Source organism: Aspergillus pseudoviridinutans, assembly GCF_018340605.1.
Source record: "Aspergillus pseudoviridinutans IFM 55266 DNA, scaffold_4, whole genome shotgun sequence".
Lineage (NCBI taxonomy): Eukaryota > Fungi > Ascomycota > Eurotiomycetes > Eurotiales > Aspergillaceae > Aspergillus > Aspergillus pseudoviridinutans.
In genome coordinates, this window is record NW_025091284.1 from 1989205 (window position 1) to 2014551 (window position 25347).

General features: G+C 53.1%; 7 protein-coding genes across 7 annotated transcripts; 5 read left to right on the top strand and 2 right to left on the bottom strand.

The window, feature by feature from the left end:
* Window positions 1-53: 53 nt before the first annotated feature.
* Window positions 54-1679, bottom strand: Asppvi_006114 (uncharacterized protein; the record flags this gene model as incomplete). The annotated part of the gene is made up of 1 exon (XM_043302019.1): window positions 54-1679. One exon carries the CDS (start codon window positions 1677-1679, stop codon window positions 54-56), a length of 1626 nt encoding a protein of 541 aa, XP_043157954.1.
* Window positions 1680-3533: 1854 nt separating this feature from the next.
* Window positions 3534-6528, top strand: orlA (putative alpha,alpha-trehalose-phosphate synthase subunit Tps2; the record flags this gene model as incomplete). Its single annotated transcript, XM_043302020.1, has 3 exons — window positions 3534-3959; window positions 4044-6297; window positions 6359-6528. The coding sequence occupies 3 exons, from the start codon at window positions 3534-3536 to the stop codon at window positions 6526-6528; spliced, it is 2850 nt and encodes a 949-aa protein (XP_043157955.1).
* Window positions 6529-7781: 1253 nt separating this feature from the next.
* Asppvi_006116 (putative MFS monocarboxylate transporter) lies at window positions 7782-9236 on the top strand (the record flags this gene model as incomplete). Its single annotated transcript, XM_043302021.1, has 1 exon — window positions 7782-9236. One exon carries the CDS (start codon window positions 7782-7784, stop codon window positions 9234-9236), a length of 1455 nt encoding a protein of 484 aa, XP_043157956.1.
* A 557-nt stretch (window positions 9237-9793) lies between these two features.
* Window positions 9794-10751, top strand: Asppvi_006117 (PDGFA associated 1 family protein; the record flags this gene model as incomplete). Its single annotated transcript, XM_043302022.1, has 3 exons — window positions 9794-9839; window positions 9934-10001; window positions 10095-10751. 3 exons carry the CDS (start codon window positions 9794-9796, stop codon window positions 10749-10751), a joined length of 771 nt encoding a protein of 256 aa, XP_043157957.1.
* A 533-nt stretch (window positions 10752-11284) lies between these two features.
* Window positions 11285-12493, bottom strand: Asppvi_006118 (unc-50 family protein; the record flags this gene model as incomplete). The annotated part of the gene is made up of 3 exons (XM_043302023.1): window positions 11285-11596; window positions 11687-12024; window positions 12415-12493. The coding sequence occupies 3 exons, from the start codon at window positions 12491-12493 to the stop codon at window positions 11285-11287; spliced, it is 729 nt and encodes a 242-aa protein (XP_043157958.1).
* A 2331-nt stretch (window positions 12494-14824) lies between these two features.
* Asppvi_006119 (Sec7 domain protein) lies at window positions 14825-19331 on the top strand (the record flags this gene model as incomplete). The annotated part of the gene is made up of 2 exons (XM_043302024.1): window positions 14825-17381; window positions 17443-19331. The coding sequence occupies 2 exons, from the start codon at window positions 14825-14827 to the stop codon at window positions 19329-19331; spliced, it is 4446 nt and encodes a 1481-aa protein (XP_043157959.1).
* A 927-nt stretch (window positions 19332-20258) lies between these two features.
* Window positions 20259-25237, top strand: Asppvi_006120 (putative anucleate primary sterigmata (ApsB); the record flags this gene model as incomplete). The annotated part of the gene is made up of 2 exons (XM_043302025.1): window positions 20259-22382; window positions 22448-25237. The coding sequence occupies 2 exons, from the start codon at window positions 20259-20261 to the stop codon at window positions 25235-25237; spliced, it is 4914 nt and encodes a 1637-aa protein (XP_043157960.1).
* Between the last annotated feature and the right edge of the window lie 110 nt (window positions 25238-25347).

Here is a 25347-nt window from a genome sequence, read left to right on the forward strand (position 1 = left end):
AAGCAAGAGATGAGAGTATTTCCAAGGTTCCAAGGACCTGACACAATTCGATGCTAGCTCGCATTGAGCTTAAGCGATTTGGCGCGTAGGTTTTCAAAATCGTGAAAATTTGCCTGCAGGGCTCGAGTCAGGATACTAGCGTCGGGGGCCTGTTCACTATCATCCCAGTGTCTGAGACTTGCGCCAAGGCGGTCATGAGCAAGGGAGAACGCCCCCTGGAGTTCCGACGTACGCACGCAGCTGCGGCCCAGATCGTTCATGTAGTTGGTGGGGTCCTGCACGCACAACCGGCTGGCGGCAGATAGATTGCGTCTGGCGGCCGCCGTTCTCTTGAGGCTGATGAGGGAGCGCTGGCCGCGCAAATGCGCGGGTAGATCGTCGGGTGCGTACAGGGCGCTGGCGCGTTTGACCGTACTGGCATTGAACCAACTGGGGGGATCGACGGAGACACCGGTGGTGGTCAGGTCGACATCGGTGCCGTAGGCCCGCAGAAACGCGATGAGCTGCTCGCCGAGACAGTCAGGCCGCTGGAAACGCCCGTGGTTCATTTTGAGGAAGGCCACGAGAAGCATTACGAGGGCGTCGGATCCAATAGACAACCGGGGCCGGCCATACCTGCCCCGCGCCTCGAGGATCAGGCGAGCCGTCACGTAGAGGGGCCGAGTCGAGGGATACTCGGCCTGATAGTCCATGATATATTCGACAGAGGCCGGTAGCCCTTCGCCGCAGTGGAACTGCAGCAGACGGCCCGTGGGGCGATGGATGGCTGAAAGGACCGGGAAACGGTTGCCCAGGACCCGGACTCTCCCCCCGAACGAGGGGCACTGCTGAAGCACCTGTCCAACGTCACGTAAGAGCTTTTTGTAAGTCTGAAGCACCTTGGGCCGGGTAGCACTGGGCTTGCGCACACCACGGGTGGATCGATCTGAATCCGGGACGGGTAAGACGAAATCAAGATCGGAGTGGCTCAGAGCGAATCGCGTCCGCCATGAACCGGTCACCTGGGGCGGGCTGGGGACAATTCCCGCGAGCAATCTCCGCACGTCTGCAACCAGCCGATCTATCTCACCCTGCTCCGACGGGGTCGGTGTCATGTAGACCTCAAGAGCGCGGATCTCCGCGTCGAGACGCGAAATGGCATCGGATGTCTTGCAATCGGTAGTCAAGTACTTCAGCCAAGGACGTTGCTCTGGTCGACCCCTGGCTTCATCTGCATGCCACTGCAGCTGTGGATAATTTGCTGTCTGGGGGTGCGGAGCGGCTACTTGGCTCGACGAACGGGCCTTCCTCTGCGCTCGTCTCGCAGGCGCAAGAGACTGCAGGGACTGTGGCTCTGCACTTGACACGGACGAGACCTTTGGAAGTGGCTCATCATGACCAGCATGATGCTCAAGTGGTATAATCGGAGGGGATATTCCAGCTGGACATTTGTCGTTAATCACCTTGCGGATCAGACTGGCTCGATTGGAGGACCGATGAGCCTCAAGAGTCTTCTCAAGGCTATTCCTAAAGACGACAGGATCAATTGATCTGACGCCGGTAGCATGCAACTGTCGACGGAAAGGTGCAGTTGAGCAAAGATTTGAAGAGGAGATGCGAGGAGCCGAGGCCAAGCGCATTGCTGCGCGATCAGTGGGATATACAAGACATCGCGGGGCAGCAACCGTGGCTTTGAGCATGTACTCAGACGCAGTCTGTAGTTTTGGATGGTAAGGTATAAGATGTAGACGCCCTGTGGTGGTTCGAGAAGACGGAGATAGGATGAAGTGGTTCCTGCGTGCCCCGAGTCCAATTCTTCAGAGGATGATAAGATCACCTGACTTGAACTGATAAGATCATGTGATTTACGGTCATGTGAGGAGCAGCCCTAGTACCTAGGTATGATGGTATTTTCTTATTGTCCTTGGACCAATCATGCTTGAGCCTCATAGCCCTTCTCTTCACTGTACTCTGAGTACTTACCTATGTACCCCTCGCGGGGATTTCTCTAGGTCTAACTCCGTACCTCTCATACTTTTGTCCTTGTAGTACTCCACGTGGAATGATCTAATCAAAAGAAGAGACGAATGAAGATCATGATCAACATGACAGGCAGCTAAACTCGACAAGTCCAGAGTTCGGAAGATAATGGATCGGGACGATCAGTGCATACAACAAGACCTGCAGTGAATCATCATGAAATCAATGCATACCTACCTTAGTTCACTAGGTAAGGTACCCCTCTGTACTTGGTGGTGAGTACACAATGGCTGGAACATGACGTACCAGATGGGACAGTAGCGGGGAGAAATTCCAGCCATGTGCCTGTTCTCTGGTCCTCATCGTCATATTCATCTGTCACATCATAGGTACTTGCAGTCTTGCAGATACTGAACTACTGAAGTCAAGGAGCATGTTATGTTATGTTATGTTATGATTTGATTATTATTAGCAGTTATTATTCAGGGTCTTCGTCTCTCTTCTTCTTACTACTGCTAGTCTATTAGCTACTCACTCTATTATTCTGTACGCTTATCGGTCTGCACTAGATCCATTGATTGATTCTCTCCAGCTCTCCCCTTTTCTGTCAGCTTCTCCCTTTTTCTCCTTTTGGATGCTTCTACGGAGTCCTTGTATACCCCTTTCTCCAGACCATGCCAGTGAGCAATGATACTAATAATAATTCTTCCTGTTGATTATCAATAATTCCTCCCTCAGGACTGACTAGTCTTGATTGAGTGACTGACTGATTATATTAAACTCACCGCCCATCCTGGTGCCCCTCGTTCATACCCAAAGGTTTAGTCCATAGTCGTTTCGTCGGTAGTTTAGTAGTAGTAGTAGTAGTAGTAGTAGTAGTAGTAGTTTGTAGCCATAAAAATAGTCAGAGGTCTAGATACTTGGTATGGAGCAGCCAGACCCTTATTCTAGTCCATGTCCTCCAATTTACTCATAGTATAAATAATATAATAATATCTTTCTTTCTTTCTTTCTAGATATCCGCTTTCCTGTTGCTCATTCCTTTCTCTCCACTCGATCAAAAACCGGGTTTTGCCAACCAAATCTTCGTTATCATCTACTCCTGCTGGTACATAGACTGACCCCCCTCCACCACGGTTCCTCGTTTTCCCTCGATTTCTTCTTATTGATTCTCTCCCACTTCCAATAATTCAACTACCTTATTCCGAACTACTCTTTCTGTTGCTCATGGCTTTCTTGTTCAGCTCATAGTAACAATCATAATCATACCTACATCCTCCCATCCGTCTTCGTTTCCTCACCGGCTTCACTTTCCGCCCACCCCCCACCTTTCCACTACGGAGGTATCGTTATCTATTATCCTGTCAACCCTCTTACTTCCTTCTACTTCCCCATTTCTCTATATCTTCCGAGGTTCGTACTCCAATTCGGTCTTCTCAGTTGTCGTCTCGACTTTCCAATAATCGTATTCACTCTATCTGACTCTCCTCGGAAATAGTTCTGTACTTTATTAATTTCGCGCGAGCCTTGAGCAATTGGGATCTGCCCCTCCGCCATCTTCGGCCGTTTTCGTCATGGCCGCCAACCAGGACTCCCCCGCCAAAGTGCCTGACGGCCAGCCAAACCCCGTCATGGTCGGTCCCGGCATGAAGTCTTTGGGTGAAGAGGCCTATACCCATGCCTCAAATGTCACTCCTAGTCTGGAGACCGACAAGAAACATCCCTTGGTCAATGAGGCTCCCTCGTACTTCTCTCAAGTTCCTGGCACCAAACAGCCGTCGACCGCCTCCGATACCGCTTCTCCTGGATCGCCAGCTGATGCAGCGAAGAATGCAAAGTCACCTATTGAGCTCCTCCGCCGTCTGAGTCTCGGCCGCTCCCCAATGATTCCGGACTTCGACCCGCGCGAGCAATATCCCGGTTTGAACCTGACCGGGCGGATTATCAGCGCCGCCTTCTGCATCCCGTACAAGGTCGGCTACCGTCCTGGCTCCGATTGGGTATGGTGCCCCCATGAGTCCTTCACTTCTCTTTTCCCCAGCTTGGCGACATTGGACTAACGCTCGGATGAACCATATTAAAAGGATCTCAAACCACGTCCCGGAACTTCTGCCCTCTTTGATTCCTTTGCTTATCTTGGCTCGGGAGAGACGAAATGGTCCCATACGCTCGTTGGCTGGACCGGCGAGGTGGAACCAATCCAAGATGTCTCCGTTCCTCTCCAGCACATCCCCGTCAACTCTGGCGCAAGGCTACCGCCCGCGCTCAATGGTGTTGCCGTTCCCCTGAACAAAGCAGCGGCCCCCGTGCCCGTGGACTCGAAGCAGCGACCCCCCAGCCACCCGCTTCTCGACGGCTTCGGAGTCAGTCAAGAGGACCGAGCGCGTCTTGACGCACAGCTGAGCTCGGGCCGTTACGGCAAGATCGCTCCCGTATGGCTGTCGGACGAGTCCGAAGAGCCGGAGGAGTCTTCGATCTTCTTGGAAGATCAAGGGAGATGGAGGCGCTATGCGGAGAAGGAGTTGTACCCCCTGCTTCATTACAAGCAACACGGCCCCACGGATGGCCGGTCGGAACGGAGGTGGTGGGGAGATTACGTCCGCATGAACAGACTCTTTGCGGACCGGATCATACAGGAGTATCAGGAAGGTGACATTGTCTGGATCCATGATTATCATCTCTTCCTGCTGCCCAGTCTGCTGCGGCAACGGATACCGAACATCTACATCGGATTCTTCCTGCACGCCCCGTTTCCCAGCAGCGAATTCATGCGTTGCCTTGCCAAGCGCAAAGAAGTTCTGACTGGTGTCCTGGGTGCCAACATGATCGGCTTCCAGACATTCTCCTACTCGCGTCACTTCTCGTCCTGTTGTACGCGCGTCCTGGGCTTCGACTCGAACAACGCCGGCGTTGATGCTTACGGCGCCCATGTTGCGGTGGACGTCTTCCCAATCGGAATCGATGTCAAGACCATTCAGAAGGCGGCCTATGGCTACCCTGAGATCGAAGAGGCCGTGGTGGGACTTCGTAAACTGTACGCCGGCAAGAAGGTCATTGTCGGCCGTGATCGACTGGACAGTGTTCGCGGTGTGGCCCAGAAGCTGCAGGCATTTGAACAGTTCCTGGAGAGATATCCGGAGTGGCGTGAGAAGGTCGTCCTCATCCAAGTGACCAGTCCAACCAGCGTGGAGGAGGAGAAGGAGGACCCCGAGAACAAGATCGCCAGCCAGATCTCAAACCTGGTGTCTACCATCAACGGCCGCTTCGGCTCGATCAGCTTCTCGCCCGTCAAGTACTACCCCCAATATCTCTCCCAGCACGAGTACTTTGCGCTCCTGCGTGTCGCCGATGTGGGTCTGATTACCACCGTCCGCGACGGCATGAACACGACGAGTCTGGAATACATCCTCTGCCAGCATAACACTCATGGTCCTCTCATTCTCTCCGAGTTCTCTGGTACGGCGGGCACGCTGTCCAGCGCCATTCACATCAACCCATGGGATACGACCGGCGTCGCTGAAGCCATCAACCGAGCCCTGACCATGTCCCCGGAGGAGAAGAAGGCGCAGCACGTCAAACTCTACAAGCATGTCACCACGAATACCGTCTCGACCTGGTCAAACCAATTTGTCACCCGCTTGCTTACCAATCTTTCCTCTTTTGACCAATCGGTGGCAACGCCGGCGCTGGACCGGGCGAAGCTGTTGAAGCAGTACCGCAAAGCGCGCAAGCGGCTGTTCATGTTCGATTATGACGGTACGCTCACCCCCATTGTCAAAGACCCGCAGGCCGCCATCCCATCCGATCGGGTGCTGCGGACTCTGAAGACTCTGGCTGCGGACCCTCGCAATGCGGTTTGGATCATCAGTGGTCGTGACCAGGCGTTCCTGGATGAATGGATGGGCCACATCCCGGAATTGGGCCTGAGCGCCGAGCATGGTTGCTTCATCCGGCAGCCGCGGTCGGATGACTGGGAAAACCTTGCCGAGTCGAGCGATATGGGATGGCAGAAGGAAGTGATGGAGGTGTTCCAGCACTTTACCGAGCGTACGCAAGGCTCGTTCATCGAGCGCAAGCGGGTTGCACTGACCTGGCACTACCGCCGAGCGGATCCCGAGTACGGTGCATTCCAGGCTCGGGAGTGCCGCAAGATGCTGGAGGAGACGGTAGCCAAGCGGTGGGAAGTCGAGGTGATGGCTGGTAAGGCCAATCTGGAGGTGCGGCCGACATTTGTCAACAAGGGTTTCATTGCGGCGCGATTGGTCCAGGAATACGGAACAGAACCCGGGCAAGCTCCGGAATTCGTCCTGTGCTTGGGAGACGATTTCACCGATGAGGGTAAGTAATACCGATTCCGATTGAGTGCTCGGTTCGTGACTTGGGCTAACTTTTGTTGTAGACATGTTCCGTGCGCTCAAGAAGTCCGGCCTTCCCGCTGGGCATGTGTTCTCAGTCACCGTTGGGGCCAGTTCGAAGCAGACGGAAGCCAGCTGGCACCTCCTTGAGCCAGCTGACGTGATTGGAACGATTTCGATGTTGAACAATAGTTCTTCTGCGCAAGAATACTAGGGACGATGTGAGGCAGGGCTGGTCGTGCCATGCTTGGCCGTTTGGCTGCAAAATCACGTTCTAACGAAATATGATTACTTTGCACTAGCGATATATGATCTCGTCTTCTTGATCTCCGGGGGAGAATGTAGAACAAGCCGAGGGTCGAGGAGTTATCGGCCGTTCGAGAATGCGAGAGGAGGAAGCTGTTTGAGGGAGTGCGTGTGGAGAGGCTTGCGACAGCTGTCTGCATCTTCCGCGCTGTGAGCATCTTCTCCTTCCTCTTCCTCCTCTTCTTCTTCTTCTCTCCAGATTCTTTTCCATTATTGTTCCGCCTTGCTCGTCCTCCGACTGGTTGTGACTTTCTGCGTTGGTTGCCATCGACTTTACTATAGATAGAGGGCGGAGAGACAGGTACGCCTTTGAATATAGGCTGTTAGAGATAGAGATATGAAATCGAACTTTCTTCCCTTGGATACTAGACCCCAGAACCTTCTGTCTCTGTTGACAAGAAATCAATGAGTGCCTGTTGGATCGTAGTATCGGATAAGCCCAAGTCGGATCGGATGCACGGTTACGCAGGAGATGGTAAGTACACCTGTTTCTACAGGATGGTCAAAGATGGAAAAACGGAAACAGTTTCACTATATCATAAAAAGATATACAAAGCACGTAACGGAATAGCGAGTCCATACCATCTCTTCTTTTTGTACCTTTTAGCAGTCATCTAGAACATAAAAAATGCGGAAACTTCCGAAGCATCAATTCCAGGGCGAACATCGACAGTATCGTACCCAGGTGACAAGGAATAAAAGAACAAGTTGCAATCCATCTTCACTCGACCAAATCCAAGATGAATCTCATTATCTCAGACTCGCCCCTCCCCTCCACGATTCACGAAAGATCGTCGTGGACAGCCCCTCATCTCCCCGGATGCGGTTGCCGACACTTACGATGACTCGACTTCGGTCTTCTGTGCGAACCACTGGAAGGTCCGAAAGAAAAATCCAGTCATGGAGAATTGTCGACTAAATCCTAGCTCGAGAACTTAGACAGATCATCACTGTGCTTACGATCAAGCAGAGAACAAACAAGAAAGAAAAACAGTCTTCCAGCTGTCTTGTTTACTGTAGTCGCTTTCCCCACTCGGATTCGGCTTCCGTCGTGGGTGAGGTATTTTGAGTCATTGAAATATKGTAGGTACAGTCGTATCTGAGCATGACTCTGTCTCTTTCTCTCACTCGAATGTTCTACTGATAATACATACATAGGTGATGGCACAAGACCAGCCTCCCGACGCTGTCCCGGTCAACGAAAAAGATTCTCTGGATCCGCAATTCGAGGATACCACAAGTGATCGCTTTGTTCCTTTGGCAGGCTTGCCCTACGATGAGGAGTCCGGTGTGAACAACGGTGTCAGTCCTCGGTCAAAGGAGCTCTCGAGAACCGTCACCAATACCAGTCAGATCGGAACATTGGCTGCCCGGACCTTGTCGCTTGTGCGGACCAGAGAGTCCGGAAAGGATATCGGCCCTCCTCCTGATGGAGGCCTCTTTGCTTGGACCCAGGTCCTCCTGGCTCATTTTGTCATCTTCAACACTTGGGGTTACATCAATGGGTTCGGTGTTTTCCAGACATACTATACGGAGCACTTGGGCCGGCCTCCCTCCGACATCTCCTGGGTTGGCAGCATCCAAATTTTCTTGCTCTTCTTCATTGGAACACTGTCCGGCCGTGCGACGGATGCCGGCTTCTTCAAAGTCACTCTGGCCACAGGAGCGCTGCTGGAAGTCTTTTGCATCTTCATGACCTCTCTGTGCACCGAGTACTGGCAGCTGTTCCTCGCCCAGGGAGTCGGCCAGGGAATCGGTTGCGGTCTCATGTTCTGCCCGACCGTAGCCCTGATGGCCACCTATTTTACCACGAAACGGGCCCTTGCCATCGGGATCGTGGCCTGTGGATCGGCGACGGGAGGGTTGGTTTTCCCCGCGGTCGTCGTGCGCCTGCTGCCACAGGTCGGATACGGCTGGACGATGCGCGTTCTGGGCTTCATCACTCTGGCCACGCTCATCCCTCCGGTGCTTTTCCTAAAACAACGATTGCCGCCCCGTAAAACCGGCCCGCTGGTCGAATGGGGCGCCTTCAAGGAGCTGCCGTACCTGTTTTTCGCCATCGGGATGTTCCTCAACTTCTGGGGGCTCTATGTCGGCTTCTTCTACATCGGCAGCTTTGGCCGCAATATCATCGGGGTCTCCGAGACCACCTCGGTGTATATCCTGCTGGTCATGAACGGCATCGGCATCCTGGGTCGGGTGATCCCCAACAGCATGGCTGACTGGTATACTGGTCCGTTGAACATGCTGATCCCTTTCAGCCTGGTCACCGGTCTGATAGCATTCTGCTGGGCCGGGGTGGACGAGATTCACGGGTTATATGCATGGAGTGCCTTCTATGGTCTGGCGGCCGCGGGCATCCAGTCGCTATTCCCAGCCACTCTGACCTCCCTGACCACCGACTTGAAGAAAGCCGGAGTGAGAATGGGCATGGTGCTCAGCGTGGTCGCAGTCGCTGCGCTGATCGGCTCTCCGATCGCGGGAGCCCTGGTCCAAACGGCCGGGGGACATTACCTCTACGCTCAGATGTTCATGGGCAGTGCGATTCTAGCTGGTACACTGACTTTGATCGCTGCAAGAGTAGCGAAACTGGGCTTTACATGGCATCGGATGTAGAACTCGGTCAAGGAGCTTGCTGTTGACTGGACCTTGGGAGGAAGAAAATAATGATGAAGCAGGCCCATATCACGCTGGGCGTGATCTCATGAAATAATTAGTATTTGATTGACCATTTTGGTGGTTATTGTAGCTAAATGATATGAAGTCATCCAATGTTGTGATGGGTCATCCTCGTTGGCGGTGGACCTGTCTATCTGCTTCTTCTCCCCGCCTGGGAAATCCTGTGCGTGACTCAAACATTCAAACTCGTACGTCGCCATTCTCTTTGGTCTGCGGAGTCTATCTCTAAGAGAGTCTGTGCTGCGACTCTAGCCTCTTTCTCCGGTCATTCAGGGAGTGGTGCCATATTTTCTTCTCAAGAAGAGGTGAGCTTCTCGTCGCCAATTTCTGTCCCTCTCCCGCTCTGCCCCTCCATACAACCATATCCCGTCTACAGCAGCTCAAGACAGCGTGAACTTTGCTAATCGGCAGTACTGATTTGTTCAGCTCTTTACAGCCATTTGTACTCCTGAATTTTTACGCAATTTACGCTGCTTCCTACATCTCTACTTAACATGGCACCCCGCGGTCGCGGAAAGTTCTCTAAACCCAGCAGAGGAGGTAGGTGACGCATCTAAGGGTGGCTTTCGAACCGGGAGAACAAACAAGGGATGTGATTCGAGAATACTGATGCATCTCTCTTCGTGACACGCAGGGGGCAAGCGTTTCAGTCGCGATGTGCAACCGGTAGACAAGGATGGAAATCCCGTTGGACTATGGCGGGTACGTGCCTCTTAAATTCCCCCCAAGGGGACCAGACCCATCGTATCTGCAGGAATGAGACTCTGACCTTCCCTTCGCTGCTTTATCGTGCAGGAACCCGGCGACGACATTCCCTCATCAGGCGAAGAGGATATATCAGAAGAAGACTCCGGTTCCGAGGAGGAGTCGTCGGACGAGGACAACGCACAAGCTGGGCCCAGCTCCGTCGCAGGATCATCAGCAGCACCAGCAGCAATGACCCGCGAGGAACGACGCGCCGCAGCCAAGGCAAAGAAGCTAGCCGCGATCGCGCGACGGAACAACGTCGCCGCGCAACCGGGCGACCTGCCTCCCTCGGACTCGGAGGAGGATGAGAGCGACGACGGCGACGACGAGGACCTCCCCGCCAACCCGAACCACACCGCCAAGTCCCGTTCGCAACTCCACAAGGATCCCGAGGCAGAGCCGGCGAAGGCCCCTAGCGGCGATCTGTCACAGCTCTCCCGGCGGGAACGCGAGGCCATTGAGGCGCAGCAGGCCCGGGAGCGGTATATGAAACTGCACGCCGAGGGCAAGACGGAGGAGGCGCGCGCGGACCTGGCCCGTCTGGCTCTCATTCGGGAGCAGCGCGAGGCCGAACGGCTGCGCAAGGAGGCTGAGAAGGAAGAAAGAGCAGCGCTGGCGCGGGAGAAGGCGGCGGCGCGCGAGCGGGAGATGAAGCGCCGCGAGGAGACCAAGGGTAAGAAGAAGGGAGGCCCGAAGAAGAATTAATGAAGCCGTTGGAGGGTTCTGTCACCTGCCCACCCACGCTGAAATGACGTGATGAACCTGTCTATCTGGTTTGGACAATATCGGCAATATATCTCTCTGGTTGATTTTGAGTACATACTCGCTCTAGACGTTTTCAACAGATATGATCGTTACAAGGATGACTGCATGCTCGGCATCCTCCCTGCATTTGACACTTGAAATTATTGTAACGCGGAATCGATGTAGAACTGATTGGGTGATCACACCAAATGAACTCGCCATAAGCAGGTAAATGATCTATTTGCAACGAAAGAGGCACAAACAGCCGAAAACCATCACGACATGCCATGTTATGCATATTATGCACCCAAATCACGAAAGACAAACGAAAACCAGAACGGACCAAATGACACCCATGTACACCAACGCCCTATTTTCTGAGCTCGATGGAGCAGAGGGAGGAAAAAGTGGGATATATATGAACAGTGCATGTATCAGTCAACGCACGAACGCTATCTTAGCACGATGGTGTCAATTCGAGCACCTCATGAGCATCAGACACCCCAAAACAACCACTCCACGCTGTGTCCATGCATGACGACACCCCAGCCGGCAATAAGACTCACGAGCCACAGGATGGACAAGACCAGGATCGGGAGGAGGAGGAGCTCGGTGTTGTGTAGGAACGGGAGGGCATTGTAACCCAGAAAGGTAATGTAGGTGTAGTAAATCAGCGCGGAGAGATAGAGCGTATTTCCCAGGAAAGTAGCGAGGAAGTTGCTCGGACTGCGGGTGAGTAAGGGCAGAAGAAGGAATTGGACGACATAGAGGTGAAGATATAGAGGGAAGAAGGCCCGATTCGACACCTGGACACCCCGGAGTCAGCTCCAGCCCTGCCGGCATAAGGTTGCCATATTCTCGGTAGACCAATCCAGGTGGTCGGGAGTGAAACTCACATCAAAGCAGTATCCAAACTCCAGTTGATCCTTCTCCCCAGGCTGCACGAACAAGCCTTGTGCCGCGCCGCGCCTCCGCCCGCGAGACCCTCTGAATCCGGATAGGGATGCGGCCGCACCGTCAGGGCCAAACAGTCGTGGGATGGCAAAGTAGGCTATTGTCGATACCACCAGCGAGGAACCGATGAAGTGGACAAAGATAAAGAGCAGCGACAGGCGGACGATCGAGCCAAAGGCCGGCGCATAAGCCAGGCCCCATGCGAGCGCAGTGAGCAGGAGGAAKAAGGAGAGCAAATATGTAAAGGAGGGGTCCGGACGGTGCCAGGTGTTTTTGGTTTCTGTACCGATAAATTAAAAAAGAGGATTAGCTGTATTGATCCTGTGATCCCGCCGACGGTCTGGTCCGTAAGTTTCGAACAAGGGGAAGCGCGTTCAACGTACGTTTCTAACAATCGACCATGACATTTAGCAAACAATTACCAGGCTGAACTCAACATGGACAGAGAAACAACACTTACATGATAGTAGATCGATTTGAACACCTTCTTAGGAGCTATCAATAGTGATGTCATCTCCCAGATTGCCATTTCAAAGTCCATCTGCGGGAACTTGAATAGCCTGCTCCGTAAAAGGTACGGTCAGCCATGCTCACGCTGAGAGAGACAAGCGACTACCCGGCCATTATCCGGTCGCAGACATCCTCATGATAGTCCAGTCCAAAGGCCTACCTCTTGAAGAAACGCGGCATCCGTATACTGGATCCGCGACTCGTCGGGGTTGTGCCGCCAAAGCTGGCAGGGCTGGCATGTTGACGAGGGACTGAGATGGTCGGGTTCATCTTGTAGAGAGTTTGCAGAAAGATCCCCCAATTTCCCAGAAGCTCTGAGAAGGGGAACAACGTGTGTAGTCCACTGAGGAAAGGGATGGATAGCTCGGTACTGATCCCGCCGTACAGCTAACTGTTGCTGATGTTGTCTTGGTGGAGATGAGTGTCGGCGTTGCTCCCGCTGTCCGCCGTTATGTCATCTGTTGACGCCGTTACTAAGCATTTATGTACTACAACAACATACAATAATAACATACAAAGTCGACGTCTTGGAATTTGGCAATCCACACACTCTTAAACGTTGTTTAAACGCTGCTGATGCTTATTCGATTTCCTGTGATCGATGCCTTTTGACAACTTGGCTACGGTTCGCCGGTGAGCCTAGAATATACCATGGTCTGGACTAAGATGCGTGCTTGAGAGCAGAAATGGCTCCTGATAGCAACGCCGAGGAACCGAAAGATTTGGACCAACAACTTAGTTCTCTTCACACGATTTGAAATGTGATTGCTCTATGCTAAACGTCCTCTTGAAAGCAGCAGATTATTGCGATTGAGAGGGATAATGTGGAAGAGTGATAGGTCTCTACGGATTCCGCAGATCTCTAGATCTCGGTGAACTATCAAGATATCGATTTTGTCGATGCGTCTAGGATACACATGGGTTGACGGCAATTGATCAAAGAAGAAAGCTGGTTCTACGTACAGATTATCAATGGCCATTCATGATTCATGGAAGATTCAAGGTTTTGACACGTCACAAGCGGATGTATGCGTGCCTTACAGAGGCCGCGATTCAAATTCATTCGGCTGCATGGACGACTCATAGAGAACAGTTAGGAACAGTCCACAGAGTTCGGGCAGATGAGATGTATCATTACCTAGATACTGGATTTTATCTACCATGTGCCCTGTGGAGACTATGTAGCCTAAAAATGCAAATTCCGTACGAATCCCTACTCCTCCGTCGGAGCAGCATGACTATGATGATACATTAACAACTCTACTTGAAACTAATCACTTTAAAGGGCAGTAGTAAAGCAGTTCCTCGCTTACAACGATACTTCCTCTGAGACTTCCGTTCTAGTGATTTATCTCCGTTAGTACCTTTCTAAACGGAGTAGCTAGCTACCTTGGATAATCCTTGGGGTACTCTTGTCTCTCCGGTCCCCACCAGCCCACATGGATGAATAAGGTAGTTCAACGATGGGCCGATAGTCCCTAATGACCTTGTAAACCATTCTAATGGAGAGGTAGTAGTTGCAGGAGAATGAAATTTAGATCAATTGCTACCTATGTATTTGCCACGCGAGTCATTCTAGGCAAATTCATCATGCACTTATTTGAACAAGTAGAGGAATCATAACACAGAAAACATGACATGCAGATTCTCAGACACTCGACGCCAGACCATATCTAGACTGCCAGAGTGTTAATCCTCTTACTTTTGTTGTTCCTCGAACTAGTGGTTCTTAGTGTCAAGCCTCTGCAGCCAACAAAGCAGCTCTAGCCGTATCCGAATCTAGTTTGTAGAGTGCGAGTGGATTATCTCATGTTCTGCCCCTGAAAAGTACCGACTTGGTCGGCCTGCGACATCGAAAGGTTCATGTCGTGTCTGACGGTCGCATTGACAATTCCTAGCGAATATTGGAGAACTCAATTCTCATCGCCTCCTGATCTGGAATAATTTAATATCCATCGCCGTCTTCCTGCACCCTTTCGGCGTTTCATCCTTGACCGTCGATTTTTTGGTGGTTCCGGTTCCTGGTCCCTTGCCTGAGGCTTCCACGGTCCGCTCTCCAGTCCCCATCGTTCCCCTCCCCGATCATCATCTTACTTAGACTAGCACTTTCATGGTCTTTTATGGGGCTTGTTCTTTTTCTTCTCTGACTGCCCTATCCCTGCCAGGCTCCTCAGAACGTCACCGGCTGCTTGCGATCTGTCGTCCCAAGGACTTCCTCTCGCTCAATTGACATTCACTTTTTCCGCTTCCCCCTACCGCGCGGAATCAAGGCCATCTTTGTTCCCGCTTCCGCAATGACCGACAGGTGACACTCACAAACACCTACCTTTGTCTCCTCCCGAAGAAGATCGGTTTGAATTTGAAGAGGAATATATGTATATGGCCAACTCGCAGACAGCCGGCCATTGCGATTGAGAAGCCCCCGGTCAGAACTCGTCCACGTTGCGTCCTCGTACTGGACAACGTAGCGGGTGGCATCTTTTTCTACACAGTGTGCCCAGGCGATATCGGGTAGCTGGTTCAACTAGATCTTATCCCGCTACACACGAGTCCTGACCAAGTGCTCAGCCATGAATCGTCCAGTCCGGTCGAGTAGCATCAGAAAGGATGCCCACACGAATCGATCGCCCCCTCGAACACCACCTTCACAAGCGTCCAACTGCAAGCCTTTCAAGCGAGGGCTCCATCCCCGTCCCTCGTTGCGCGAAACCTTCCTAGACGATACGAATCCGGCCGACAATGCGAACAACAGCAGTAATGATTCAAGTGAAGAGCGGGATCCCCATGACCTCTCCCTGTCTCCAAAACATGCCGCGCGCACGTCCATTGTCGACAATATGTTGCTTTCTCTAGATCAGTTCGCCTTGTCCACAGGCAATTCGGTTCTCGATGACTACCGACTCTTCAACTCCGTCTTTGAATCCGAATTGTACGGTCGGAACTCGCAGGAGTCCTCGGGACCACATCGATATCGCGGCCATACATTCTCCTCGTCCCTTTCATCAGAAGCGGACTTTGGCTACGACGACAGCTCGACTCGCTATGGGACCCAGCCGGCCTCTGCGGCCAGAGGCCGCCGGAGCAACAGTAGCTCCCAGTATCACTCCGGCCTGGGACGGTTCGGGAGTACCCGCAGCCGAGAAGGGACCAATTCACGAGGTCAACTCTATGAGTATCGAACCGTCACCGGGGCCGATCAAACGACTCGCGGGACGAGGAAAAGCAGCAAAGCAAGCTCATCTTCCAATCTCGACTTCGGTCCAGCTCTCATCAGAGGGAGAGCGGACTCGTCGGGTGAGCGACGTTCGGCCAGCTTCGATTACGGTACTAGGCCGGCTTTCATTCCTGCTGATTACGATTCCACGTTCTACGACAATACAGATGCTGCTCCAACACCCAGCGTACCGGCTGGCCCCCGGAAGTTACACTCCTCGGCTCAAAGTGACTATGCCGGTGTCTTGAACAGTCAGTCTTCGCGGACACCAGTCGCCTCCCGGCGGAATAGCATCAAATCGTCCCGAAACAACCAACCTAGGAAATCCCGGCCGGAGAACATTGGTACCAGCTCTATCATGCGAGGCGGAGACAGCGAGCTTGCTAAACTGGCCGATGACGGGCTGGATCCGCCCCCAGCAATATCAGCATCGCTCGACCCGCCCGCTCCAAGTCCGACAATTTCGTTCAATAAACCTGCTATGCTGGCCTCGCCAGACATAACACCTGCCAAGGAGCGCCAGGGATTTTTCCGGCGCGTGTTCGGATCGTCGAAAAACACCGCTTCAGGACCGTCGGAAAGCGTCCAATCTGACAGCACGTTGACACAAGAGAATGACACCAAGGACACAAATGCAGCTGGCGGAAGTCTCAGGAGCCGCAGACAGCCGTTAAGAAACAATGTGTCTGGCGCAAATGCACTCCGCGAAGGTCAACCACATGTGGTGAACAAGAAGTCTTCATTTTTCCGTCGGCGAAAGAAGTCGATATCTATGACCGACAACCTACCACCTCCCATTATTCTTCCTCAGGAACTAGGCTCCAAGGCTGTGGAGATTTTGAAACCGGAGCCCAGCCCTGTCAGTAGTCTCAGAAAGGTTATGAATCCGTACCTTGCTGATGGCATTGGCGCCGCATGTGATAAGTCCAATAGTGGCCCGATTCGGGTCGCAGGTGCAGATCATGCAGAAAATATGAATACAAGCCTTACCTCAGCAAGGAACGAGAAAGAAAATGTTTCTACAGCTCCCACCAAGGGCGGTCAGACATCAAAATACAGCCTATATCCGCCTCCAACCGCAGGCAGTGGCCACGATACATCATTCCTGATGAACAGCAGCGGAGATGAAGAGTCCACAGCCAGGACCACTGAAATGGATTCGATCTCTGTTGATCGACAGCAGGAGAAAATGGCGGTCGAGGATGGCCTCAATTCTTCCGAGGGCGAGAACGTCGGTCAGTTGTCTGACGGCACCTCCCATATCATGATCCCAACGACGACGAAATCCGCCCCGGCTCTGTCTCCGGTAGTCGAGAGTACATCTCCAGCAAGTGTGTCACCTCTGGAAGATTCAGAGTACTCAATCATGGAAACCGCCACCGTCAACTCGGGCCAGAGAACTGCAGGCCATCGCCAAAGATCCAACTCCTGTGGAGACCAGCAGGCCCAACCCAGCAAGCTATCCATCCCGGCCGCGAAGGCGGATGCTTCGCCTCAAGTCTCGCCTGCTGACTCGGAAGAATTCTTTACAGCCGCCAACACCCCTGCGGTGCCGTCGGAAGATCCTAAGCCTCCACAGATCATCGAGGCCACCGCTGAATGCTCTGACGACGCCGTGCCAGGCGGGCCCTCGAGTTCTGATCGAGATCAAGCAAGGCGACTGTTCGATAGTCAAGACCAAGTGGTAGGCAATGAGCCGGCTGCTGCCTGGCTTGGCGATCCTCGTCGTGCTTCTATCAGAGAGGCATACATGGAGCTCTTTGACTGGTCCAACATGAACATTCTTGCAGCACTACGAAGCCTTTGTACCCGATTAGTGCTCAAGGGCGAGACGCAGCAGGTAGATCGAGTGCTGGATGCTTTCTCAACTAGGTGGTGCCAGTGTAATCCGCGACATGGCTTCAAAGCTGCCGGTGCGTTCACTTTCTTTCACCTTCCATTACAGAGTATACCCCCAAATCTAACATAGTCTAGACGTTGTCCACACTATCTGCTATTCTTTACTACTGTTGAACACGGATCTTCATCTGGCAGATATTGAGCAGAAGATGACGAAGAATCAGTTCGTTCGGAACACGATGCCGACAATACGTCGGGTTGCTCTTGAGGCAGCTCCGGACGGATTCGAAACCATTCGACCTGCTAATCGATCGAGACTGCCAACGCAAGAGTCGGCTTCGTTACCCGCCACGCCGCAGCCGAACCCGACCAACAATCCTGAGGCGTCCAATGCCGACACAGACCGGCCGAGTCACCCACCCCACAAGCTCGTTAATCGGTTGTCTCGAACCGATCTCTCGATCAAATTGTCGGGTGATCCTGAAAGCGACGTCGGTCCGTTGGTTAATGCGACATTCAATGGTTCGATGAGGCTATGGGAGCAACAGGTGGAGACTGTGCTGAGAGACTTCTACTCCTCGATTCAGAAGCAAAAACTTCCGCTCCATGGCGCTGCAACTGCTAGGGATGGTCCGCAACCCCAGTCAAACAATCTACTCGGCCTTAACGCCAACCATCATGGTCTGCGGAGAAGTCCAAGCACAATCAGCAAAAGCGGCTCTGACATCTTCCCTCGCGGTCGCTCGGCTGATTCTCGCTATGGAGCAGCGCGATGGTCCTCCAAACCGCGCTCGCGGGCTAGATTGTATCCTCCGTCCACGATGGGGTCCAGCCGAACCAGCTTGGACGACCAGTCGTCTCTCTGGAGCCCGTCTGCCTCTAGTACGTGGAGTAAATACTCTCTCGGTAAATTGACTTCTGCGTCTGTCGATTCTTTCGGCTCGGATTATCCGCGCGGGGATTATCAACAGTCGATTGGTTTCGCGAACGCACTCAGCCAGGCGATCATCCGTGAGGATTCTGCGCACTCCATTACGAGTGTGGAAGAGGAAGGCACGGCTCATCTCCTGGAGGATGAGACTCTACAACTGGCCGGGGCCCCGTGGGCCAAAGAAGGTAGCCTCAAACACAAGCAACACTTGGATTCGGTCGATAAGAGGGCCAGGGATCGTAATTGGAATGAATGCTTCGCTGTGATTCAGCAAGGCTGGATGCGTCTGTTCTCATTCAGCAACACGGCGAAGACCCTGCGGCAGAAACCCAAACAGCGTCCTCACGGAGGGGTCGTGGTGGGAGGTGGAAACTGGACCGAAAATGCCCAAGAGATTTGGAAATTTCTCCTGCGGCACACGATTGCCAGTGCACTTCCGCCCCCAGGCTATTCCAAGTCACGTCCACACGTCTGGGCATTGAGTTTGCCGACTGGCGCCGTGCACCTGTTTCAGGCGGGCACACCCGAGATTGTCCGGGAATTCGTCTCATCCGCCAACTACTGGAGCGCGAGGTTGTCTAAGGAGCCTTTGGTCGGAGGAATCAGTAACATTGAGTACGGATGGAGCGATGCCGTGATCAACAGCGCTCTGGTGCACGCCGACAACAACAGAACGCCACCTTCATCCGGGCCTCGAGCTAGCATTCAGAGCTCCATCCGCAGCTCTATTGACCAGCAGGGCATCCGACCTAAGCTGCCGGCGGATCGGGTACATATCAGTGATTGGGCGCCACCTCAGCAGAGTATGGCGGCCTCAGCACTGCCCGAGGCCGAGCAGCTGAAGGCTTTACAAACGTATGTCAAGAACGTGGAGGATGACTTGTCGCGCCACAACGAGCTTCGACCCGCCATGATTCTTGCATTCTCCCCTCGCCATCCCAACGCAGCCAAGGCGATGGCCAATTGGGAACGGAAATCCTCGTATTTGCTACGGGAAATTGTGAAGTTCCGGACGTATATTGATTCGCTCCAAGCCGCAATAGATGCTAAAAACAAGATCTATGCAACTCGCGAAGAAGACACCCCTTCGTGATCAGGACATCCGTCCCTGAGACGTAAAACCTCTTCATGTCATGTTTCCGCGCCCTATACGGCCTTCTGTCGATCTTCCACCCACGCCTACTTTGCCTGGAATCGGGGATCATGTTCTGCAGATATGCCTCCCATGCCACGACACTTGTCTTCGTTTCTTTTTGTTTTCGTTCTCTGCGAGAATGATGAGCCTGACGTTATGGATATCACGATAGTGTTTACTTGTTTCTTTCCCTCTTTATCCTTTTCTCAAGGGTCGGTATGAGTTGTATTCTCGATGTAAAATATTTAGAATTTTAATCTACAAACTTCTCMGGGAGCTCCGTAACCATCATTTTGGAATTGAACTGTCAGTAACAAGAACAAGTAAGAATAATGAGCCTCTCAACCAAATGGCGTGACATTGTCTGACTGGTCACACTCCCACTGACAGTAAACAACAAGGACCGGTTCACCACGTCAGGAGGGAAGGGAACCCATCATACACATCATTCTCCTCCTCCGATCCCTTGCTTCTTAACAACCTCATTCTCATCTTCTTTCACCCATTGCTGCCATCTATAAGTATCAGAGCCATTGCATGTATCCAATGCAGCTGTCAAGAACATGATTTTGTGCCCAGTAGAGAGGTAACAATCCATTGTTTTGTTGGCATTGTCGAAGAATTCATCCCACCGACGAGGTAAGCTAAGCGAAACTCCGACGCCATAAGCTGGCTAGGAGGCTTGAGCTCATGAATCATGATGTCTATCTATATGTTTAGCTTCGATCGAATCGAACTGATCTCTTCAGGTGCATGTGGAGCAGGGAATAGACTTGTGTCGCTGTGTGCCCAGACGCTGGATGCAAGCCGCCAACGTCAGTCTGAAACCGACTAGACTAGTTGGAACTAAATCATAATAATAACAACAATAATACGACTGTCACCATGTCGACCAATTCCGACCTTTCGCCGCCATCCTCTCCGTCTCCGATCTTCCAAATCACTCACTGCGCGCAATCAAATCTCCTCCCGTCGTGCGTCTCGATACCTGGCGCCTTTGATACAGACGACGAAGTGTTCGCGTCGGTGGAGGAATTCTGCAACCCTTTTGATTTGATGGTGCAGGACACCGCACGGGGAGATCCTCCCCTCGGCAGCAATACAACAATGGACGAAGCTCACGATACAGAAAGCGATATTTACCATACGCAAGACGAGACCACACTCGATTTAGGCCGACACGAGGATCCCACCTCCACGATCGATCCTTCGGACCAAGACGATTCGAATATATCTCACCTCCCTCCCTTGCCCGATCACGACGACAGTAGTTTGTTCCTTTCCAGCGATGATGGAGACCATGAGCGCGCTGAGAACCAGACCTTCTTGGAAGAGAAAGAGATGCGGAGGAAATTGATGGACATGGAGTCGAGTTTCTTACCCGAACCTTCGACAATCGAGGTCGCTACTCCGAACAGGGCCGCGGGTATCGGCAATACTCTCTTGATCGAAGATCCCAGTGCAAATGCGCATGAACCTGCCGCATCGGAGACCAACCAGTCCTCCTTCATGACAGCGGACAATACGAGCCACGACTTGACATCCACTGGTGAGGGGGTGCCGGTTCCGCAGACTCCGAGTTTGGGTCCTCACGACGACTCTACTATGGGCCTGGAAGCTACGCCCACTACCGTGTCGCAACAACATGGAGAGGATACGACCACGTTGGAGGCGATATCTTCATCGCCTGCAGCGGAAGCAGCGGCGCGATCGTCGACGAGAATGCAGTCTACTTTCTCGGAGGGTTCGCAATCAATCAACAGGCTTGGCCAAGAAGAGGCTGACCACTCTACGACATCAGATCTGAATCGCTCCATGCAGCCGGGTAATCTAAGTATACAGACAAGTTTTCGGAGCTCATCGTTGGAACGACCGAGACTTTTTCAGAACGAGAGTGGCCAGGATGCAGAAGCAGCCTCCCGCACAAGCAGTCGAAGGGGCAGCAGGCCAAGATACTTGACCAGTCGCCAGTCATCGCATCGCCTCTCATATTCATCCGTCGCCAGTAACAACACCGAGACTACCAATAGCGATGCAACGCTGGGCGCGGACTACGCCCTTCAGTCCGGTGGCGCGGTCCCAGGCAACTCTCTTCCTGCTCAAGGTGACCAACGCAACAACCTAACGAGATCTATTAGCTTAGGTAGCATGGCTTCCGGCATTTCTGGCCTGAGTGACGAGAATGTCATGGAGAGGAGGAATCCCTCCGCGGTTGCCGAGGGTGGCCTGCAGACCCTGACTGAGGAAGAAGGCACATCACAGTCGCGGCCCGGCTCATCTCAGCAGTCACAGCCGCAGTCTCACCGAGAACGCCAATCACCCGCGTTAGGGGACGATCAAGGGCCAATGACACCAAAGGCGAAGCCTCGAGACAACATTTTTCCAACAGACACCGCCATTGCAGAACGTGTCAAGGACGTGCAAGTACCAAGCGCATTTGTCAGACAGTTTCGGGAAGAGTTTGCTGGCCGTTCATCGTCCCCGGAGAAGCGTGCTGGTCTCCCAACTCCGGGTTTCGCGAGGAGCGGTCGAACCATGACGCTCAAAGAGCAAAGCAGCACGATTGACCGTCTGTCGAAGGAGAACTTTGATCTGAAGATGCGCATCCACTTCCTCAACGAAGCGCTGAACAGGCGTTCGGAGGAAGGGATCAAGGAGATGATCTCTGAGAATGTGGAGCTGAAGTCGGACAAGCTCAAGTTGCAGAAAGACAATCAGAATTTGAAGAGGAAGATCCGCGACTTGGAAAAGCAGCTCAAGGACCAACAATCGGACAAAGATTCCATGGCTAACCACGATCCCGAGGGCTCCGACGAGGATTCCCGGGATGCCGCACAGGACGAAGAGATTCTATATCTGCGGGAGAGACAGGAGGCTTACGAGCTTGAAATCGAGAGGCTTCGGTCCGAGAGTATGGTTCGGGAAAGCGAAAAGAGAAGACTCGCCGAGATGGTCAAAGCATTGAGTGACAGGCCGATCGGTTCAGAGGCTGGGGCAAGGGAAGAGAGGGTAATGAACTCCAATGTCCTGCAGCGTACATCCCGATGCTTGGTACTGACATATCGATGCGGCAGGATATGTGGAAGGATATGCTTGACGCAGAAACTGCCGCGCGGGAACAGGCCGAGGAGGAAAACAAGCGAATTAAGGATGAAGTGCAGGCCCTTCGGAACGAATTGAACTACGTGATCGCCCTTCCCAGAGCCGGGCAGCGAGATCGCGTGGGATCCATGATCTCGTATACGACAGCCTCTGACAGAGATATGCCCCGCGTGCCGACCCTTGCTAGTTCGTCCAGCGATACACTCGTGGAAGAGCTACGACTCCTCAGACAGGAGAATGCGGAACTGAGGAGAGAAGTTAGCGCCCAGACGTCCATGCTCACATCTCGTAACAAGGAGAAAGAGCGCCTGTACCAAGAGATCGAGGAGCTGAAACTTGGTCAGCGACGTGACGGTGTTCGATCTATCGCTGGAGATAGCATATTCGATCGTTCTGCTTCTCGGGCCCAGGGGAGATCCTCTTCGCGGGCCAGTGACGGGACAGGACCATCTCGAAGCGATGATGCAGAACGCGAGGACCTGGAACTGCGGATTGGCCAACTGCGTGACCAAGTATCCGCGCTGAAACTTGAGAACCAAGCTATCAGGGCCGAGTTAGAAGAACGCATCGCGGAATACGATGCCCTCGACAAGCAGTATCAGGCCGACGTAGACGGGGCTGATGAGATGTTCAACGCGTTACACCAAGAACGTGACGAAGCTGAACGAAAAATGAATGAGTGCATCGTCAACATGCAGATTATGGACGCCCAGTATACAGAAGATATAGAAGGCCTCGAGGAGGATCTCAGACGGAAGACAGACGAATGTGAGCGTCTGGAAGAGGAGCTCCGGAATCAGGACGAGAACCTCCGGGCATTGCAAGCTGAGATGCGCTCCGCCAGTGAAGGTATCATACGGCTCGAGGAAGACGCGCAAACAAACCTGCAACGATATKAAACAGTTCAAAGAGAGCTCCAGGACTGTAACCGAGAGATGGAGGCATTGGAGAAGAGTCTTTATGACGCGAATACGAAGGTGCAGCGACTTACTGTCCAAATCGAATCGAGCCAAAACGAGATTGCGTTCCTGCGAGAAGAGCAAGATGGTGATAAGATTAGGATTGGGGACCTGGAGTCTGAACTTAAGACATGCCAGATGAGTCTGCAGAGCGAAAGGGACAAGGTAAAGGAGCTGGAAGCTCGCCTGGCCGAAGAACGACATCAACGCGAAGTTGTAGGAACCAAGGAGAAACAGGAAGTTCAGCGCATCATCAACGAACTGAACCGGGAGGCTTCTGCAGCCAGGGAGGAGGCCCGCAGGTTGAAGAAGAGCCTGTCTGCGCAAGAGATCGAAACGGCCACCTGGAGAGAGCGGCTCATGGACTTGGAGAATAACCTGAGGGAAACGCTGGGCGATCTCACTGGCAGCCGTTCCAGCCTGATTTCCAACATCATGAAGCTACAAAAGGAACTTGAGTCGACAGCCTTGGAGCTTGAGAGCGTCCGCTCAAAACTCGACGAGAAGGAGTCTCTCTTGCGGAATCGCGATGCTCTTCTTGAAAGTCACGGACTCGAGTCTCGCAAGCTGGCTGAGCTCCTTGAGCGTGAACGACAGGCCCGTCGGGCAGACAAGCAGTCGTTTGAACAGGCCCTCAAATCTCATCACCAGGCATCTCGCACTATCACTCAGAACAATTCACGCATTACGGAGTTGGAAAACGCCCGGAGCCAGGACCGCAAGCGATTTACCGCGCTCGAACAGCAGTTCAAAGAGCAGCTGAACGAGCGAAACTCTATGTTACTGACAATGTGGAAGCGGCTGTCCGCAATGTGTGGGCCGGACTGGGCGCATTCGAACAGTCTCATCAACGGAAACCTACCCAGCCAAGAGGTGATTGGCAATATATTATTCTGGCCAGGATTCAGCCGCAACCTCTTGCTCGCGGTCAAGACACTCGAGAATGTGATAGCGGGATTTAAGAGCCGCATCAAGGGCGTCGAGCGCGATCTGACCAAGCAGTATCAGACTCTGGAGCATACCTTGGGACTACGCATTAAGAAGCTCGACCGCTTGGAGGAGTCGGTGATGAATTTGCGGGCTCAGCAGCATAGCAGAGGCCAGTCCGGGATGTCGCCCGAGATCGCCAAGCTACGTGGAGAGAACCGGCTGCTAAAGGCGGAGCTGAATCTGCTTCAGTCTCACTCGCGCAGTCGCGGCCCAACATCCGCAGCAGCTGTTGCCGCCGGTATGGGACAAGGTATCCCACGCTCGCCGAGTCGAACATTGAACACGGAGTCCGGAGCAGACGCAGAGTCCTCGGCCTTGACCCGCCACCGTTCCGTGATCGAGAAGTCAGCGACGCCCCACCTTTCCAAAAATCCGCTCCGGAGTTCGACAACAGGCATCCCTCAGCCATCATCGAACGCGCCAGCCGACGACGCGGGTGCCATCGTCCCCAGTTCGCGCTCGCGGCATGCGTCGGGCGACCCGGTGAGCAACGAGAGATGGATCCACCGCCTGAGGGAACTGGAGAAGCGATTGAAGGCGGAGCGGGAGGCGCGTTTGCTTGATCGCAGCGGAGCTCGCAAGCGGCTCGAGGAGCGGGATGCGGAGAACCAACGGCTCCGTGCTCAGCTAGAGAGACAGCGCATGCGGCGAGGCCTGTCGGCAGAGACCTCGACCGACGGCGATTACGATCACGGTCGAGTCCGCAAATCAGAGCACTCCGATCCGAGCAACGATGGTGATTATGGCCGTCGTAGGGATGAGGAGCTGAGCTCGAGCGAAGGAGAAGGGATATGTGTGGATATTGAAGTTTAAGCTCGACGCACAATTCCTGCCTCTTTTAGCATCGTCACTTTTACTTGTTCGTATTCTCCTTGACATATGATTTTTTTTTGCATCTCTAGCGGCTGCTTTGTTATTTGTGC